Source organism: Alexandromys fortis, unplaced genomic scaffold (assembly GCF_014885135.2).
Source record: "Alexandromys fortis isolate MF-2015 unplaced genomic scaffold, M_Fortis_MF-2015_v1.1 scaffold_274, whole genome shotgun sequence".
Taxonomy (NCBI): domain Eukaryota; kingdom Metazoa; phylum Chordata; class Mammalia; order Rodentia; family Cricetidae; genus Alexandromys; species Alexandromys fortis.
In genome coordinates, this window is record NW_026068142.1 from 214,502 (window position 1) to 233,109 (window position 18,608).

The 18,608-nt window shown below is 47.4% G+C and overlaps 1 protein-coding gene across 2 annotated transcripts; it reads right to left on the reverse strand.

The window, feature by feature from the left end:
* Nucleotides 1–471: 471 nt before the first annotated feature.
* Nucleotides 472–18,012, reverse strand: CUNH4orf54 (chromosome unknown C4orf54 homolog). 2 transcript variants are annotated; one of them, XM_050126831.1, is made up of 2 exons: nt 12,371–18,012; nt 472–4,426 (listed from the first exon to the last, which is right to left on the reverse strand). In XM_050126831.1, the coding sequence occupies exon 1, from the start codon at nt 17,804–17,806 to the stop codon at nt 12,407–12,409; it is 5,400 nt and encodes a 1,799-aa protein (XP_049982788.1). In that variant the 5' UTR covers nt 17,807–18,012; the 3' UTR covers nt 472–4,426; nt 12,371–12,406. The 2 variants fall into 2 exon arrangements, with proteins under 2 accessions (XP_049982788.1, XP_049982789.1); XM_050126832.1 differs by lacking the exon at nt 472–4,426 and adding an exon at nt 9,561–9,832.
* Nucleotides 18,013–18,608: the final 596 nt, after the last annotated feature.

An 18,608-nucleotide genomic window follows, 5' to 3' on the forward strand; every position in this document is an offset into this window, starting at 1 on the left:
AACCTCAGCTGAGACAATGCTTCTGTGTGTTGGCCTGTTGGCAAGTCTTTGGGGTATTTTCTCGATTAATGATTGATGGGGAGGGCCCGCTCACTGTGGGTGGTGCTGCTCCCTGGGTAGGTGACCACAGTTGTTTAACAAAGCAAGCTGAGCAGGCCCGGGGAAGCAAGTCAGTCAGGGGCATTTCTCCTTAATCTGTGCTTCAGTTCCCCTTTGGAGTTTCCTACTCTGCTTTCCCTCGATGACACGCTGCCCGAAGTCACTGAAATCTGTGTTTGTTACCATACCAATAGGAAATGGATGTACCTGGTTGTACAGTAACTACAGGGTCTGTTTCTTAAGTGAGGAACTTAAACTAGAAGTTAGAAGAAAATAAAAACACCCAAAGCTTGCTTTGTGAGTTAGAATAAAGACCAACCACGGAAGCTTTCTTTATAGTTACTTTTACTGGAAAATAACAACAACAACAAACATTTTTTTCAAAACTGTCAATATAGAAAACCAATCCACAAGATTGCACCGTCGTCGTTTACAAATGCTGGCAGCTACAGGTAAGTCGGCTTTCACGCCGAGACCTCTCGCAGTGGTCCTTCTGCATGGGCAAGAGCACTTGAAAGGCAAATCCTGGAGCTGTTGGCTGGACTCAAAGTTCCCTCAGCCGCGCTCACAGCACTGTGCCATCGAATCTCATCAAACCTCAGCTAGGAACTCCTCCACCAAGATGACTCCACTGGTGAATTTTCAATTTTGACCTTCTTTCCACATACCATCATTCACAGTCGAGGGCATAGGTTACCGTTCTCCAACAATCCTTCTCTATGTATTACACAATATACACTCTTCTATCATACATGACTTCCACGGTCCTCACTTTCTCGTCCAACTCCACTGTCATCGCTATGCAAGAATATAATTTATATGTAAATACACAAACACACATCCAGATGAGGTGTTGGGGTGGGAAGAGGCTGTCTGCCAGGAAACAGATCCAGGCTAGTAGGTAACTCAGGAAATCCAGGAAAGGACTTGAGGCCACCACACTAGCTTGAAAACAGCAATTCAGCAACCCGAAGAAACACTAACTTAGTCGTGTGTATTCTATTCTGCACCATTTTGAATTAAATAGCAATAAATCCAATAACAGACACAGGAGTCTTCTGGGTCTTGGCTTCACACTCGTCACAGATGGAGTGTGATTCAGATCAGACTCAAGTTCAAGGCACTCCTGAGCAAAGGCTGCATGCTGCTCAGTGATTTTATGTACCCATGAGGCCGACCTCAGAACCAGAAACTAAAGACTATATAAGCAATCTCTTGACTATATTACTGATGTATACATCTCCTTAGAAATTATGTAAAAGCCTAACAGCTTATTGATTTGATTTTTATGAGCAGTTTTCTCATACAAACTTACACATAGTTTTCCCCCATCAACAGTACTGATAAAATACAGGGCACCTTTTTCTTTCAAGTATCTGGGTAAAATAGCATACCCTGAGATTTTGGGGTGCAAATATTACACCTTGTAAACTGCAGAAAGAAACTCCTCAAGCACCACATAAGAAAATGTATACCATGATAGTCTTAAATATAAAGAGTATCATTGAATGTGTTTTCTGTGCACATATACACACTTATTATGAGATAAGAGTCATCTGCTTAGACACCAACACTGCACACATTTATTGTGAAAGCATAGCCATCTACTTAGGAATCAATTCTGTCCTTCAGGCCAAGGTAGATAGAGTTCAGGGACTAAGATCATTTGGTTTGTAGCAAATACAGGCTTTTGTTTCTACAGTGGAAGAAGAGAATCGGAACACATCCAATCTTTTTAAGAAGCAAGAGTGAAAAGGTCAAATCTGAGTAAAGAAAAAGGTTTTTGTGTCATGAGACATTTTCTGGTCATATAAGATGGATTTGAAATGCATGCTAACTTTTGAAACATATCACAAAGTTGTTCAAGTAAAATTCATTTTTAGCTTAATTACTCAGAGATGGTCCTATTTGCAGTGATGCTTTATCCTGGGCTTCATTTACCCATGGGGGCAATTTCAATAAGTGTCCAAAGAAATATATCCTGGTCAACTGAACTTTTATACTGGCTACATTTGTGCTTAGTTTTCAGGAAACAGGTCAAACAAGGCCTATGTCAAGTTGACCCCATACCAATAAGGGAAAGGATCCATGGGTTGAAATTCCTTCACGAAGTTCCTCACGATCATTCTGGAAACTGAGCCTCACACATGACCTGAGAAAAAATTACAAAGGCCAGGCCACGTTCTGTCAGATTCAAGCACAGAGCTCCATCCAGGGTACCTTTTTTTAATTAGGGGTTTTATGATATAAAACATGACGGGTGGTTCAGTAGTCAAGAGACCTTGTTGGGAGTTACCGCTTCTTAGAGGTAAAAGGCTTTCTAGATTCTTGGTTCCTCCCACAGTGGTTAAAAGAAGAAGGAACAGCCATGTTATTCAAATGTCCATACCAGCTCCAGAAATGACAGAACAAAGGGAACAGAGATTAGGATGTATGCCTATGAGATGCTTTCTTCTCCATCACTCGAGGTAGGAAGTGGTCCAGCAGATGATGCTGCAGCTGTGAATGGCCAATAGCTGGTATAAAAGGCATCAATCAACGTGGGGCTATAATTGTATTTTAACCACTTGGGCACATCACATCCTTGGAAACTTGTGGGAGGGCTCAGCCTTTTACATAGAAGCAACTAATAAAAATTTCCCTGCCTCAGTTTCTCTCCTACCATGTGAGAATGGAAGGCCAGATCTGCTGGTGATAATGAATACTGATAGTAGCCCATGGGCTTCCAACCTCTGTACTGACATGTTTGCTTGAGGAGAAGGGGTGTCTCTTTGTGGGGAGCTAGCATGCAAACCCAATAATGGGCTTTCCTGAAAGTCTCCTGGGACATAAGAATCCTTCCTGGTGTGGGTTCTATCCATGCAATATGCCCATATATTCCATGTTTTCCACTCAAATCCTTGAGATTTCACACTGCTGCTTTAGGGCTTGCAGGTTGAGATCTTTGAAAGAAATGGGTTCTAGTCTCTTGTTCCAATCTTAAGTGACCTGATAGGTAGCCAGCTGGCCTGAAAAAAAAAATGCTAAAGTTCTGAGGTGAATCTCCTATGAGGAAGAAATCATGCTTTCCTAAACATGGCCCAAAGGCTTCTTCCATTCCAGAGATCATGCTTCACAGCACATGTCTCAGAGATGAAGCTTTATTTCACAGCTGTTGGCCAGTGACTGAGGGGTCAAAGCCACTGCTCTTGCCTCAAATCTTGCTCTTTATCTAAAAGAACTGAATTTTTAGAATTTGTTTTTTTTTTTCTCCTTTAAGGGTGACCCTCGAAGTACATTGAATCTGTTTGGTTTTGAGTCTGGATTAAAAAACAAAAGCGTAATTACAAAGTAGTAAAATTGTGAAAACCTTAGAAAATTCAGTATTATACGGCAGCATAAAATTCTTCATGTCAAGCAACACTCTTAAGTAGAAACCAAATATAGGTCATCAAAATCAAAATGATAATTTAAAGACTTGATCAGAATGCTTTATCTTTAAACAAATGAGTAGCTGAGAGATTCCTTATGAAAGTCTTGAGAAAATGCGTGGGCTTTAAAGGGTTTCTAATCTAGCTGATTAGAAAGTAATCAAGAAATTCTTCAGTGCATCATTTAATTGAGACATCAATTAGGACAAGCTGTGTCTGCTCAGTCAGAATTGGGTTACACCTGGTCAGTAAAACATCCCAGGGGGTTGGAATCTTAATATCTGTTAAAAACCTGAAGCAAGAAGCAAGCACCATGACTATAGATTTCTTCTTTGGGATGGCGAGGGCTGGAGGGCACCAGAACCACTGAAGCAAAGTCCTTCTCCAGAACGTCAGGCGGCAAATGATAAGAGGCAGGAAGGAATCTATGAAAGAAATCACGAAAGGGGCAGGTGTGTGTGCTGCACACTTACAACGAAGGTCGGATTCTTGAGAGCCGCTAATATAGTCCAAGGAACTCCAAGGGCATTTGTGATCCTATTATTAATTTGCTGATTTGGTTTGCAATAGAACCAATCAGATTCTACAGCCTGCTTTGAATGAACCATTCAAATACTCATTGTACTGTTTGCCTGGTCACACATGCAGGAGGGAAGGCAGGGATAAGAAAGCATACATCCTGTATTAAAGTATAAAAAGAAGTATTTTATGGGGAGAAACACAACCATTCAGTCATCTTAGTGAAACCGAAATAACGAAAGCTACCTCAAAAGGGAGCTGCTCAGGAAAATATACAAACTTGCACACGGGTCCTAAGAAATAAAAGTTCATAACACAACTGGTGGGTTTTCAGATGAACTGGTTGTGTTACGATGCAAATTTCAGATTAAAGAACAGTCCGCATTTCTGCCTGGCTCCTGCAAAAGAAACAGATGCAAAGAAAACACGGTCAAAGAAAAGATGGTTAATTCTGAAAGAACATTCCCCATCTGCTATTTAATTATTTGGCTCATTTCCCTATAATGTGGAACTTATATTTTTCAATGTGTTTTGAAACCATGCCTCTGAAGCTACTGGTCAATGCTGACTTCCAGAAAGGGCAACCAAGTGCAACCTGCCTTTGGAAACGGAATCGCATTTAGCCAACTCTTCAAAATGACGTTAGTGTGAAAGGTTGAGTTTCTCTGAAATTGTTCACAAGGACAAAACAATATATTGTATGTGTCCCTAAAATTGGCACATAGAACTGATATTTAAGTTAAATGGCGTCCTTTGTAATTCACCATGTCAGTAATCTAATTAGATGAATGAAACACGAGGGATTCTCAGAAAGCAAATGACCACTAACTAAATCATGTGGAATTTCTTTCTCACAGTGCGCTATTATATAAATTAGATATAGTGGTTATAACATGTAACTCAATTAAGTCCATTTTAAGACAGCACTGACATTGTTCGAAAGCATCCGGGAAATTATCCCTTTCTTCTATGTTTATTAATTTTTAGTATAATCTACTAGAACTTCGCTTAAGAACCTTTTATAATGCTTAAAAGTTGATGTCCAAATGTAAGATTATAAAGACAAAAATACAATGAACAGCAAGTGATATTTGTTGAGGAGTAAGACGTCTCTATCATGTGAAAACTAGCCTTGAGGAAGAAGAATCTAACTGTTTGCCATCAAGTAGCAAGGCAAGGAAGGGATACTTTAGTCCTGTGACCTAGGACAAAAAGCCTGCTTAAGAACAAGATTATTAAGACAGTGAGCTAGAATAATAATGCTTTTGCAGCACATATGAATATATTTCAACTGTAACTTTTTGTTTCATATTTATATTGAAAAGATACATTGAGGCTAAAGGAAATGTTGGAGCATGCAGTGCCCACAATTTAGCAGTCCCCTGGAGCTCACTGATACACAATTTGCTAAGCTTGATTTTCTACCTTAACTCACACAGAGCAGCAAGAGTAAACTTAATATAATCACATGCAAAGGAGGAGTGACCCTGAGACTAAGAATGATTTCAACTGCATAAAAGAACTTGACAGTAATTTGTAGTAGCATTTCCTTTGTACTTTAATAAATAAAGTTTGCATGAAGAACAGAAAATTAAAATAGCCACACTGGCCAGTCTTATAGACCAGATAGTAGTGACACACACCCTTAATCCCAGTAGCCACAATGACACACCAGGCCGGTAGCATTACTAGCTCGCCATAGAAACCAGGTAGTAGTGGTGCGCGTGCCTTTAACCCAGAACTAGAGAGGATCATAAAACAGGAGGAGACAGCTCTCAGTCTCAGTCTCATTCTGAGGTTTCCTGGAGGCAGGATCACCATTTCAGACTGAGGTAGAGGTAAGAGCCACTGACTCGCTGCTTTGCTTTTCTAGTCGTCAGGTTGAACCCCAATATCTGTCTCTGTGTTTTTATTATTTGTGCTCCAGTAGCTCTGGCTTGGTGCCATCCTAAGGCAAAGTTCATGAGGGCTCCTTGAGCAGGGTGAAAGGGTTCCAATAGGAGGAGGGGGAAGGGAGGGAGGAAGAAGAGGAGACTCCCCTTCAAGATGGCAGCCAACTGAGACAGTCTCCTGGAATCATATTTAAGGATCATTAATCTAGATAACACTTTGTGGATATCCATAAGGCATTTTTTTCCTGCTTCTATTAATTTTAGAGAAATTTTGTTTGAAAACTTGAAAGTATTGATCTAATTCTTATTGAGAATGATATAATAATAATTAGCCAATAAAACCTATCAGAGGCCTCGCAAGGGATCCTGGGAGCAGAGATGAAGGGTTAGTTACACCGCATTAGCAGGGGCTCTCCCCAAGTGCCTTCCCAGGAGTTTAGACCTGGAACGCTGACAGCATTCAGCAGGGATTCAGCCTGGACTTCCCCTCGCTCTTCCCAGGCTGGTGCCCAGACAGAGAGGAAAATCACCACTGGCCGTTGGCAGGCTGGACCCAGAGTTTTATAACATGCTGGAAGGCTCTGAGGGATACTAGAATGCCCTGGCACCCAGCCAACCTGCCTGGAGACCAGCCAGCTCTGAGGGGACTGCAGAGCTGTGGGTACTCTCTCCTATCTGGGATAGCTCTCTGTGCATAAATCCCTGACTCCACCCTGGGCCACTGAAACAATAGGGCTGTTTCCTCCTCTGTCAAGGACCTGAGGGAAATTTCAAGGCAGTTAGGGCTTCTTATTTTCAGGAAACGTTGCTGGTTACTACAAGCCATGTTCTTTGAGGTGAGTTGACAGTTCCATCTTTACAACATTGCCAAGCTTATTTCCATTTTACAGATGAGAGAAATTAGGCTCAAAGTGTGTATAGCAGGGGCCTGGACCAGTGAGTAAGGGTCCCACAGTCTGGGTCCTAGCTGTCTGACTTCATGTGTACCTCTGCTCTGGTCACAGTCACATACTTCGTTCCAACCCGTTTATATCCCTGGGGAGGGGATACCCCCACATGTACATCCCACACCTCTCCTCTCCCAAACTATCTCGTCACTGAGGACATAACCTCCAGTCTAGCATTGCTGATATCGCTCAGGTTCTCTTTGTAACATAGGATGTCTGGCTAGATTTTTGTTTTGACGTGAGAAAAACTCATATAGAAGTTTGATATATATTGGATATAGCAGACTTCAACTTACTCCCGTCTCCCTGCCTTTCTTGGCCCTTTCCTCAAACTCGGCACACAGACACACACACACACACACACACACACACACACCACATACACACACACACACCACATACACACACATACACACAGAGACACACATACAGTGTCTCTCTCTCTCTCTCTCTCTCTCTCTCTCTCTCTCTCTCTCTCTCTCTCTCTCTCTCTCCATGCTAGTGAAATAACTAGAAGACTCAAATTTCTCTAGGATTCAACTTTCATTTCCCACCTGACTGAACAGAAGTTTGAAAAACTAGCACCAGGGCGGCCAGCCTAGCCATGTTCGGCCGTCCTCTCAGAGGACACAAACGGCACGTAATGAATTCATTACTAAGCTTACTGGCCAAGAGACAAAATAAAGATACTGAAAATTTTCAGATAGGCTAAGTTTTGCACAAAGGGTCAGATAGGGGAAAGGGAATATTTCATAACAAAGAAAAATGGCGGTTAAAAGGTAAGAGAACCAGGCGAGTGAGGATCTTCTGTAAATGCGCAAACATGGGCTTCAGATGGCCCGGACTTCATTTACTATGAATTAAGATAATTAATGTCTTCATTTGCCCAACAGGGGTTAAGAAAGTGTCCACTTATGCTATGGAGTAATTCTTTTGTGTACTGTGAAGATGTGCTGTTCTCAATGTTAATAAAAACCTGGCTGATGGCTAGGCAGGATCTTCAGGGCAGAGAAAATGCTGGGAAGAAGAGGGGTGGAGTCTCAGGAGTCACTGAGCAAGCAGGATGGGAAGTATGCAGATGAGGTAAATGAGCCTGGGGCAGCACATAGATTCTTAGAAGTGGATTAATTTAAGTTACACGAGCTAGCTGAAAATGAGCCTAAGCTATCGGCTGAGTGGTTATAATTAATACTAAGTCTCTGCAGTTATTTGGGGAGCGATTGGTGGGACATTGCTGCTCGGCAGTCTAGATGGAAGAGTCTACCTACATACTTGTTTGAGGAAGCCAGTGACGAGAGACCATGTTGTGGTGAGGAAGAAAATATAAAGGTAGACAGAGCACACCTGTACGCACAGTGCTTGGGAGGCGGAGGCAGAAGAAACGGATTTGAGGTTACTTCAGATGAGTTTGAGGCCAGCCTTGGCTAAGATATGTGTGTATGTACAATGAACTTTGGAGAAAGGTACGAGAAAAAGCTAGAGGAAAGATTAATTCTATGAAAAGGGAGAAAAGTCAATTAAAATAAAGGACATTAAGAATAGGATAGAGCACTTTAACCTCAGCACTTGCGAAGCAGAGGCAGGTGGTCTATGGAGGTAGTTCCAGGACAGCCAGGGCTACACAGAGAATCCCTGTCCCAAAGAAACAAGACAACAACAACAACAAAAGATAGAACGAAACTCTAGCTACATACAATAATTGGAAGAGGGAGCCACAACCTTTCTGGGGGAGGGGAACAGAAATAAACCACTGGTTGTGGGATGTAAGTATGGGAGTAACTGAAAATGAAGCATGGAGTTTACAGCAGCTCAGCAACTGGACACTGAAGCGTGTTCTGGGGAGAGAGCTGGCAAGGCTACCCAGCCCTGCACTTTAAGCTATTTGTTCTGTAATAAGAACAAAACCCTGAAAAGAGTAAGGACATGGGCTTATGTAGAGATGTGTGTGGTAGGCTGTTAAAGTCAACTGAGCTGACAAAGGGAAGGAAAGGCTAACAAAGGCACAATTAACAAAGGGCCCAGAATAACTTCTCAGAGAGCAAGCAAACCCTAGAGCAGACACTCAGGAGGCTCTCACAGTGTCCTTAGAGAGAAAGAAAGGATGGAGACGGGAAAGATACTGATTTGAATGTCCAGGGTGCAAGCCAAGCCTTTCACAGAAGGGACGGTAGCTGAGGAAGAATCACCTGACTTCTCAGTTTTGATACAAATGGATCCCGGTTTGACGGTCTCAGAACTCCTTTGGGCCCACTCAGAATACACCATGAAAGTGGGTGTTGAAAATGGCTCCCCCTGAATCCAGATTTCTTTTTCCTCTTTAGTTGCTGACATATGAGGCTCCCTCTATTCGTGGGGTAGAAATAACCCCCGAAGTAAATAGAAAAGAAAGGTCATGAAACTTGCTCAGAAATGAAGAAATAAGCCTTGCAGAAAAACAAGGGGGCATTCAATTAAAACAAAATCTTTGCCATTCTCGAAGGTTGGACCCTAGGGGGCAGGTTTAATGTCGATTAAAGTTTTGTTCAAGTAACTTAACAAAACAAAAACACTCTCTCATACACACAACGTCTAAAGAAACAAACTGCTGACAATTTACAGTGCTTTGTCGGCTGGCATGAAAGCCCCCACAGCAAAAAAAAAAAAAAAAAAAAAAAAAAGAGGAAATTAGAAGAAGAAAAAAGGGGAAACTCGTAATGGAACACCCAGAAACAGGACTGGTAGCTTTTACACTCAGGCTACACAAGGGCTGCTAAAAATAGACAACGAGGCTGTCGTTGAGCTGAAAGGAACCTTACTGAACGCTGGAACATCAGTGTAGAAGGGGAACGCTGTCTCGTCCTGTTGGAGCATCTGTTCCTGACTTACAGGGCCATAGCGCAGCACCTTGCGGGGTGACAGGCACACAGCGGCTGCGGGGTGCACGCATGGCATTCATCCTCAGTGACTGAAAAGTGTGACGGGTTTCCTGAAAAAATTTGTATGGAATAAGCATCCCCCAAAGTAAACGGAGACATCAGTAGTCTACCTACCAGATGTCAGCAGGCAGTTAGCCACAGATGTTCTCTCCCTTAGCTCAGCGCTCTCCTCTGCCTCCTCCCTTTAGGGTAAGGGCCAGCCCCTACACTCACTCTTCTCTCGCGCGCCCTTTGGACATTTCAGCGAAAAATCTCTAAGTCTAGTTTACCTGTTGGTGGGGTTTGCTACTATAATTGGATCAAATCCCTTATGTTTGGAACTGAAATCACACGCCGAGACTTCACTCAGGAAAACCAACTGGGGCTTTGGACTGTTTGAGCATTGTTTTTCCGAACTGTCAAAAGAATTAGCCCCTGCTTTTTAAAATCTGACTTTTCATTGGAAAGTATAATGTGGAGTTCGGAAGACCTTTAGTTCATAGCTACATTTGGCCTGCTAGATTTCTGCCGGTACATGCAAAAAAAGCTCACCCTTGATTCCCAACTCCTCTGCTTAGATCAAAACCAACATCCTTCTTCCTTTCTTTAGGGCTCCTTGCTTCCAGCGAGGGTAGGAATAAATTCAAAGCTACAGTTTGGCTCTCGAGACGCAAAAGTCAGATTTCTGCCTGTGTCTGGTGGAAACAGCATCACACTAAACCAAAGAAAGGTCAAAGGTAACTGCTAAGAGGACCCCGTGGGAGGAAGGAACCACTGTGCAACCTCCTGGGCACCCGGCACCTCCAAAGCTCTGCAGACTCCTCGGTGATTAGCTGATCCAAAACAGCCCTAGATAAACATAGCATCTGTGCAGGGAATCAAAGTGCTGTCCCTATAAGATAGCATATCTGCAAAGCTAATCCTCCTGGCTGAGTCTCCCCTGCAGGCCCACTAGGGTTCCCTCTGTGTTCCCTACCCCGCCCCTCTTTGTTGGTGGTCATCATACAGCTCAGGGCCTGTGGCAGCCTCTCAGAGAGGAACAACCCAAACACTCTTGTCTCTAGGTTGCAACTAGAGCCGGGTTTGTGTTTTCGCTTGATTTCTTAGCAGAAGTCCCAATAATGTGATCCTATGCAGTCTTTTCTTATCTTGGAAGACACTTTGCAGCAATACACTGTCCTAGCAACTGACATTCTGATACACATAGAATGACAGATATTTATGTCCCCAAGCTGGTAGTATGGTCTGTTTACCTTAGGTGCATGAATAAGCATTTCACACACACACACACACACACACACATGCATGCACACATGCACACGAGCACACACACAAAGGCTTGGGGGAGTGACGACTGTCCCCTCTTGAGATAACATGGGAATCTTAGAGTGTCTGTCATTCCCTTATCTCAGTCCCCCTTTTCCTTTTCATTCAATGTGACTTTCCCAGGAAATGAAAATCCTGGGGACACAAAATCTCAACCCTGCCTGCTCTGGCAAAGATTATCCCAGACAAGCCTGCCTGCAGCTCAGACATCCACCGTGTGCCCCTGCCGGGAGGTGTCTTCACTCTGTTTTCTGTGCTTGACCTGAAGTGTCCTGGTTCCAGCCACCCACATTCATGCCACCTATCAAGTTCCACGGACTGTGTTTCTAGCAGAAATCCCTGCCTGTGAGCGCAGATCAGGCTAGGTGTCAGTAACGGCTTCTCTCTGCTTCCCTTTGCAGCGCGGAAGTTGTTCATTTTCAAAGGGAGCCATGTAGATCTAATGGTGCTTATGGGAATTGGAATTAGCCTTGGAGTGGAATGGGTTCAGTCCGATCAATAAAGCATGAAACGCTTTCTCGAAAAACCAAAGGAAAAAAAAAAGCATGAAATGCAACAGCTCTATCCAACGGGTAACGTTGGCTCCAGAATCTCTCACCCTCTTGTGAAGGTCAAACTGTGTGTGTGTGTGTGTGTTTGTGTGTGTACACGCTCATGTTGTATATCTACCCACACGTGAGACACATTAACAACCCTAAGAAAAGAATTCTGATCATTTGAAAACTCAAAAACAAGAACTTAAAAAAAAATGTAGTGTTTTAGTGTAAGGCATTTCAAGAGGAAGACGTGAAAGACGAGAGGAAGGGATTTTTGATGACTTTAGAAAACATCCATTTTAAACTCTTCTTTCTTACTAGGAAGCAAACAGGTTAAATTTGTTTCTGGTGACCTGAAGTGGGTTATCTGTCTCCCCAGGAGGCCAGGAACAAAGAAATAGCCTTGTTCCACCAAATCTAGATCAGGCTTTCATTTCTTTCTCCTTCCAACCTTGACTAAAACAAAGGCCAAGAGACATTTTGGGAGTTCATTTTCCTGTCATTCTCTAGTGGGACAAACATCAGGCAACTTGCAAAGGTCAAAGGGCTATCAGTGGCAGATTGAGGGGTACGGAGAGGAGGCAATGTGGAAAATAAATTCGTTCCTTCATTATCAGATGGAGTTTAGTCTCCTTTTCCCAGAATTCCCACGTCTACAGACAGCCACTGTAACTCTCCCATTCCCAACACAAGGACACCAATGGTCCTTCTCACATCAGGACCCTTAGAGTAAGATTCATCACTCACCAGGAGCTGTTCCGTTCTGCCGTCCTGGGTCTCTTGTCATCTGTGTTCCACCACAAAGCTCATGGTGGTGCCGTCAAAGGAAGGTGGAGCGATGATCCGTGGCCCCAAGGGCTGTGAGGCGATGCTGATGACAGGTTTGCCGTGGAGCTGGGCGAAGCCCTTGGCCCCCACAAGCTGGGGTGTGGCTGCCGGGGCAGAGGAGGAAGAGGAGGCAGGGGACTGACCAGAGGCCATGAAGTATGGGGCTTCGGTAAACGTGGCAGCTGTCTCTTTGCTGGGGGTCTCTGCTGCCACGGAGAGTTCACCGCCTCCTGCAGTGTGAGCGATGGGTGTGGGCTGCAGGGCATTGGGGGGCAGCACTGTGGGCAGAAATCCGGGATAGATCATATAGGTGGGCCCGTAAGCACCAGGACTCAGGGCCAGAGGAGGTACAGGAAGGGACATGGGTGCCACAGGTTGTTGCTGGGAGGTCATGGGCACGTCCACATATTGACCTGTCTCAGGGTCAAACAACCTCCGGGTCATGGGTTGAACGGGTGTGTCCACCAGATAATACTGCCCAGTGGTTACATCAAGGAGCATCTTGCGCTGGGTCTGCTGGGGTGGTTGCTGCTGAAAGGGGTCTGTGGGAACTGTGGCTGGGCCTGCAGGGGCTGGGGCTGCCATCCCGGGTGGCGAGAAACAGAGGACCTGTGGCTGGGCCCCCTGCAGAGTGAAGGGCAAAGCCTGCTGGTGGTAGACCGCTGTGGCCGTGGGCGTATGCTCCGGGCTTTGCGGCCCTGTCGGGGCAGCCACTGTTTCTCGGTGGTTGTCAGGTTTGGTACGCCAAGCTGGCTTACTGGCTCCGCTGACATGAGAGCCTTTGGAGTTACTGGGGACCTGACTGCGGGCACTCAGCGGAGGTAAGCTGCAAAGAGTGGCTGCTGAGGAGCTGGGAGGCCCATCTCTGGAAGCCCCAGGCCTGTCGAGCAGCTCTCCTGAAGCAGAGCTTCCTTTAAGGGGGATGGTCAGGTAATTCTCACAGGCGTTATTGCTCTTCTCCGAACTGTTTGCAGCTTTCCTGTTGGTGACCTCATCGGGAGGTGCTCGGGTGGCTGGGGAGATCTTGAGGGATCTGAGTCCCTGGGATTTGATGCCCTTGCCTGTTGAAAGGCTCTCCGGAGAAGGCCCCTGTGGGAATTTGCCCGCGACACCCCCGGTTTTTTGAGCGCTGCTAGCACTCACCGTGAACACGTTCCTGTTGCTGGGGAGTGGGGGGAGGGGCTGCAAAGGTTGAGTTCTTTCCACGTCCTTGTGGACTGGGGGAATATAGAGAGACCTAGGCCTTTCTCTGGCCATGTTCTCAAAGGCAGCTGCCCGCGCAGACACGCTCTCCGTGCTGGGGTTAGAGTTTCTTCTCTGCAGACGTTCTATGGGGCCCCCTCTCAGGACCACACCACCTCTGTGTCCCGTGTCTCGTTCTTCCATCTGCCCCAACTGCTTGGTCAGCTTGTCAGGGTCTCCTTCAGATCCGGCAACCCCTTCCCTCTCCTCGCTGGCAATGAGGGACAGGACGTGGCTGTCAGCCATCATGGGCAAAGGGTCACTTTTGCGTTTCCATTCATTCCGGTTGAAGCTATACAGCTCTTCCATGGACCTGACTGCTGCTGTTAGCTTCTCCAAGGCATTTCGAGCTGGCTTCGGTGCCTTCCCTTCCTCCTTGATGTCTTCCTCTTTGGTTTTCTCTGGGGTCCTCTGAGCCTTGGAGACAATCTTGAGCACAGGCAGGTAAGAGCCCTGCTCGGATTTATTGGGGGCAATGGTGGCCACGGGCAGCCTGCCAGATGCCCTGTGAACCAAGACAGTCCCTTCTGGGGAGGAGTTCAAGACCCTACTGCCACTGCCCGCTTTGCCCACACCTTCCCTGGCCTCTCGGTCCACACCGTCTTCTCTTGGATTTACAACCGCCTGGCACGTAATCACCATAGGGGACAGGGACCTAGATCCTCCAGCGGCTGCAGCCAGCTGCCTGGGCTTGGACCCAGTCAACCCCTGCTCCGGGGTGACGCTGCCCTTGTCACTGCTGTCCCCTGACCCTTTGATCAGTTTCCTGACATCTCTCACCTGGTGGAGAGGTCCTTGGGCCTTGGATTTGTCTCTAACATCTCTTACCTGGAACTGGGGTACTTTTTCCAGATTGTCTCCACCACGGAAGAGTTTCTGCTGGGTCCTGCTGTTGTCCTCAATGGTCTTAAAGAGGTTTGAGTTGCTGCCACTAGCCAGTTTAGGCGTGAGCAGCTTGGCAATGTTGAAGTCTGAGCTTGGCTGTTGTACACTCCCCAGCCGGATCTTGATTTCAGGAGCCTTGGGCCTGATCACTGCCATGGAGGTGGCCTGGGCAGCAGCAGGATACTTGGTGGCCTGCTTCTCTGGCTGTTTGTCCTTGGGCGTCTGCTGGATGTTGGGCACAAAGAGGCGAGACATGATGGTAGACTTGCTGGCGGAGATCTCCCCAAGATCAGCCTTCCAGTCCCCACCTTTGGGGAGCTTCAGCTTCCCAATGGGGGCTTTCTCCTCCAACTTCTCTGCCTCTTTCTCCTTCCATGTCCGGAAGGCGCTGTTCTGACTCCGGAGAAAGATGCCCTTCACAGTCTCTGAAGCACTCTTTTTAATTTCACACACTTCTGTGTGTCCATCATTCCGGCTGGGGCCAGCGTTGCTCTCTCGAGGAGTACTGGCTTTGAAAACAGGGGACTTAGAACCTACGACAGACCCTTCTCCACCTACATCAGACACGCTGACCACCGTGTACTCGGAACTCGCCTCGGAATGACGCGAGCTCTGCCTCTGCAGACCCCTCTCCCAGGGCTTCTCGGCCCCAGGAGTTCCTTCTGTCTCCTTAGAGGTGCTGGGGGCGCTGCGGCGCAACGTGTTGGTCACTTCTGTCTCCTTGGAGGTACTGTTCCGGCGCGATGTATCGGTGACTTCTCCTCTCTCCATCTTGAACTCATGTTCTCGCTGCATCTTCTTGGAAATGACATTTTTGAGCAGACTTGAAGCAAATTTGGACTTCTTCTGGGGGCCGTCACTGCGAGAGGCAGGCTTGCTACCCTCAGATGTCTCTGACCCATCATCTGTGCACACCGACCCTGGGCCTTTGTTGGAGCCTTTGCTGGTTCTGCAGGGCCCAGTGGCTGAGCTGGCTTTGCTCTCACTTCGTAGATTGAGGGGCTCCAGAAGTGTGACAACCCGGGAGCCGGTTTGGACCTGTTTCTGGAAGCACAGGGGTGTCTCCACATGCTTGATTTCTCCCTCAACTTTGCTGACCACAAACTCCAAGGCTTTAGTCTGGGACTTCTTGGCCTGAAGGTAGATCTGGTCTGCAGTCGCTCGGGGGCCACCACCCTTCCTCAGACCTGCAGCCACAGAGGCGGCACTGCTTCTGAGCAGGCTCTGTTCCACCCTGGCTCCGACACCTCCACATTTTAAGTCCAGGAAAGTTGACCATCGTCCAAAGCCCACTTCAGAGAGCGTGGCGGAGGATTCTCGGGAGCTGATGTTGAGAGCCTCAAAGTAGGGGTAAGCGAGGCTCCGGAAGGCCCTGGAAGTCAGGTTTCTCACCTCTTTGTCTGCATCGTCCAGCTCGCTCACTGCACTGGAGGCTCCGCTGGAGTAATCCACCAGCTCCTTGGCCCGAATGGCCCCGCACCTGGTTTGCAGTCGAGCTGGGACTGCAATGAATTTCTTTGCATGGTCCTGAGCCACGGCTGCAGCCGAATTTTGCTTCTGTGAACTTGAATTGTGTTCAGCAGTCGTAGAGACGCGGAGGCTCATGTCGCCTTCATGCTTGGCAGCGTAAATAATGTTTTGCTTTGCACGCACGTTGCTAGGCTCATTTATAGCCCGGGAAGTTGGCTTGATTGATAGGAGGATCTGGCTTGCTGCACTCCTACAGCTGCTTGCTGCAGTGGCCGATGCCCCCGAGGCTGCCTCCCGGAGCTCCAGTAAAGGCTCAGGTGTAGTGACAGTGCCAGGTCCAGTGGGTGGGGAAACGGTGTCGCTGTCAGAGGGGCCGCTGCCCACTTCTGTGCTGCTGGTGTCCCGACCACTGCTGCCTGCACTAGGGCGAGCCAGGTCACTGCTGATGGGGCTGGGAGTCCGAGTGGTGTTGGAGCTCGGCGTGGTGCTGGTGTAACAGCTGTTGTCATCCTCTTCTTCGGTGGTGATGTCTCCTGGGGTCTCATCACTACCGCCAAAGGAAGCATAGTCCACGAACGAGTAGATCACGTTGTTGTCCTCGAAATCCCAGCGAGAAGCCAGCCCCACGTCGAAATCCATGCCCTGCTCTACCTCACTCAGCTGGATCTCATGGGTGGTGATGTAGTGTGGGTCCTCACTCTTCAGGGGGTCCCTCTTGCCCTGCGACTTGGTAATGATGTCCTTGCACTCTGTTCCATCCCTGACCCCTCCTCCTCTATCCTCCCTCGCTCCCACCCCTTCCCCTGCTTCTCCATTGTGTTGTTGGCAGCTCATTTCCGGCTCACTCTCAAAGCCTAAAGATGAAGAGGAGGTGGCCAGGACCCCCAGTAACTTGGTGGGATCATCCGTTTTGGAAAGGCCATCGTCTTCTGCTCTGTTTACCGGGGAGGAGGAGGAGGAAGATGAGAAGTCATTCTCACCAGTCCGGGAGCTGGGGCCTTGGGAAGAAGCAGGACTCTTCCTAGGGCTTGGAACCTCCCTGGCACCGCTGCTGGGTTCATCCTGGGCTTTTGTCTTTGGGCTCCCGGAGGCCTGCTCTTTAGGGCAGTGTTCCAGAAGTAGTTGCGTGGTCTGGGGGCTCTCCCTTTGGACTTCGGCTGAAGCGCACATCTCCACATACTTGGCTTCAGGCTGGGCAGAGTCTGAAGGCTCAGAAAGCAGCGGCAGCTGCTGCCTGGGCTCCGGGTTGTCTTGAGCTTGGCTCAACTGGTCCTCCGCAGGCGTCAGTCTGGTCTGAGGGTTCATGTCGGAAGTACCGCCTTCCATTCTGAGCCCTTGCCCGGGTTTCAGTGACAAGAAGAGACAGTGGTGAGCTCTGGGGCTGTCCTGGGTCCCACTCTGGTCCTGGAGGGGCCGCAGAGTGGCCTGAAACAGGTTCCCACGTGCCTTTGGGGCTGGCCCCAAAGCTGTAGGTACCACTGCTACAGCTGCCACCACCGCCCAGTGCTTCAGCCCCTGTGGTGGGGCCTCGGCAAGCCAGACTGCAGTGGGAGGGCTCCCAAGACGGGCAGCAGAAGTGGTCCGTAGCCAGGGGGCTGCGGCTCTGGCCGCGATTGTGGCCAGGGTCCTGCTGCTGAGCGGTCCTGTCCAGTTGCTTGTCTGGCACCGTCTGTGGCTGGGGGTCTGAATGCCATCAGCCAGCGAAGAAGCTGCATCTGGAGGTCGACGCCGGGTCTGCCAGAAATGAACGGAAAGCATGTGCTGCGTCTGGTGCAGCCTTGTCGCTTTCCTGGATGGGGAGGTAGAGGGTCACGTCATTCCAGAAATATTTTTAGTGTCCGTTCCCTCCATATCGAAACTACACTTGAGGGTAAAAGGAAGAGGCTGTGAAGAACCGAGGGAGACGAGGTGGGGTGGGAGAGGAATGTGGCTTCTGATTCAAATCCACCAAATGTTCATTGTAATCTGTTTTAGAGCCGTCTAGCAAGTACACAATTACCCTTCACTGGCTGCCATCTTTCTCCAGCCTCTGATTAAATGAATTTTCTCTCCTTGTTCAAAATTCAAATTTTGCACTACACTTCAAATCAATTAAGGAAACGCCAGAAATATTCTGAGTCGCCCTTGTGCATATGGTAATTTTATATTTGCCTCATTTGCATGCTGTTTCTGTCTTTGGAGAACAACATCCCATGAGTGACAGTAATGAAAGTTTTCACAGGACCAGAATTTTTTTTCAGCTGCCTTTCCTTTGGCCAAACTTAAATTCTGTGGAACGTGACCTGCTTGTTTGAAAATGGGGGAACCCTTCTAGGATCCTTACTGTGCTGATTCAAAGCTGAAAGGGGAAATTTTCCGAGATCTAAAACCTCCTTAAATACACTTGGAGCTACCGGCACTCTGAAGAAACAAGGGAGGACAATATGGACACTGTTTCAAGTCGCTATAGTATCTACTCAAGCTCAAAATCGTTCCTCAACTTGTAAACCCAGGACAAGACAATAAGCCCCGTTAAATATAGCCTGAGCTGCAGCGCAGTGATTGGGCTCCCCTGGCTGTG

What these genes read in the sequence shown, in the direction of transcription:
- CUNH4orf54 (XM_050126831.1), bottom strand. Translation starts at nt 17,806, where the DNA reads ATGCTTTCCGTTCATTTCTGGCAGACCCGGCGTCGACCTCCAGATGCA.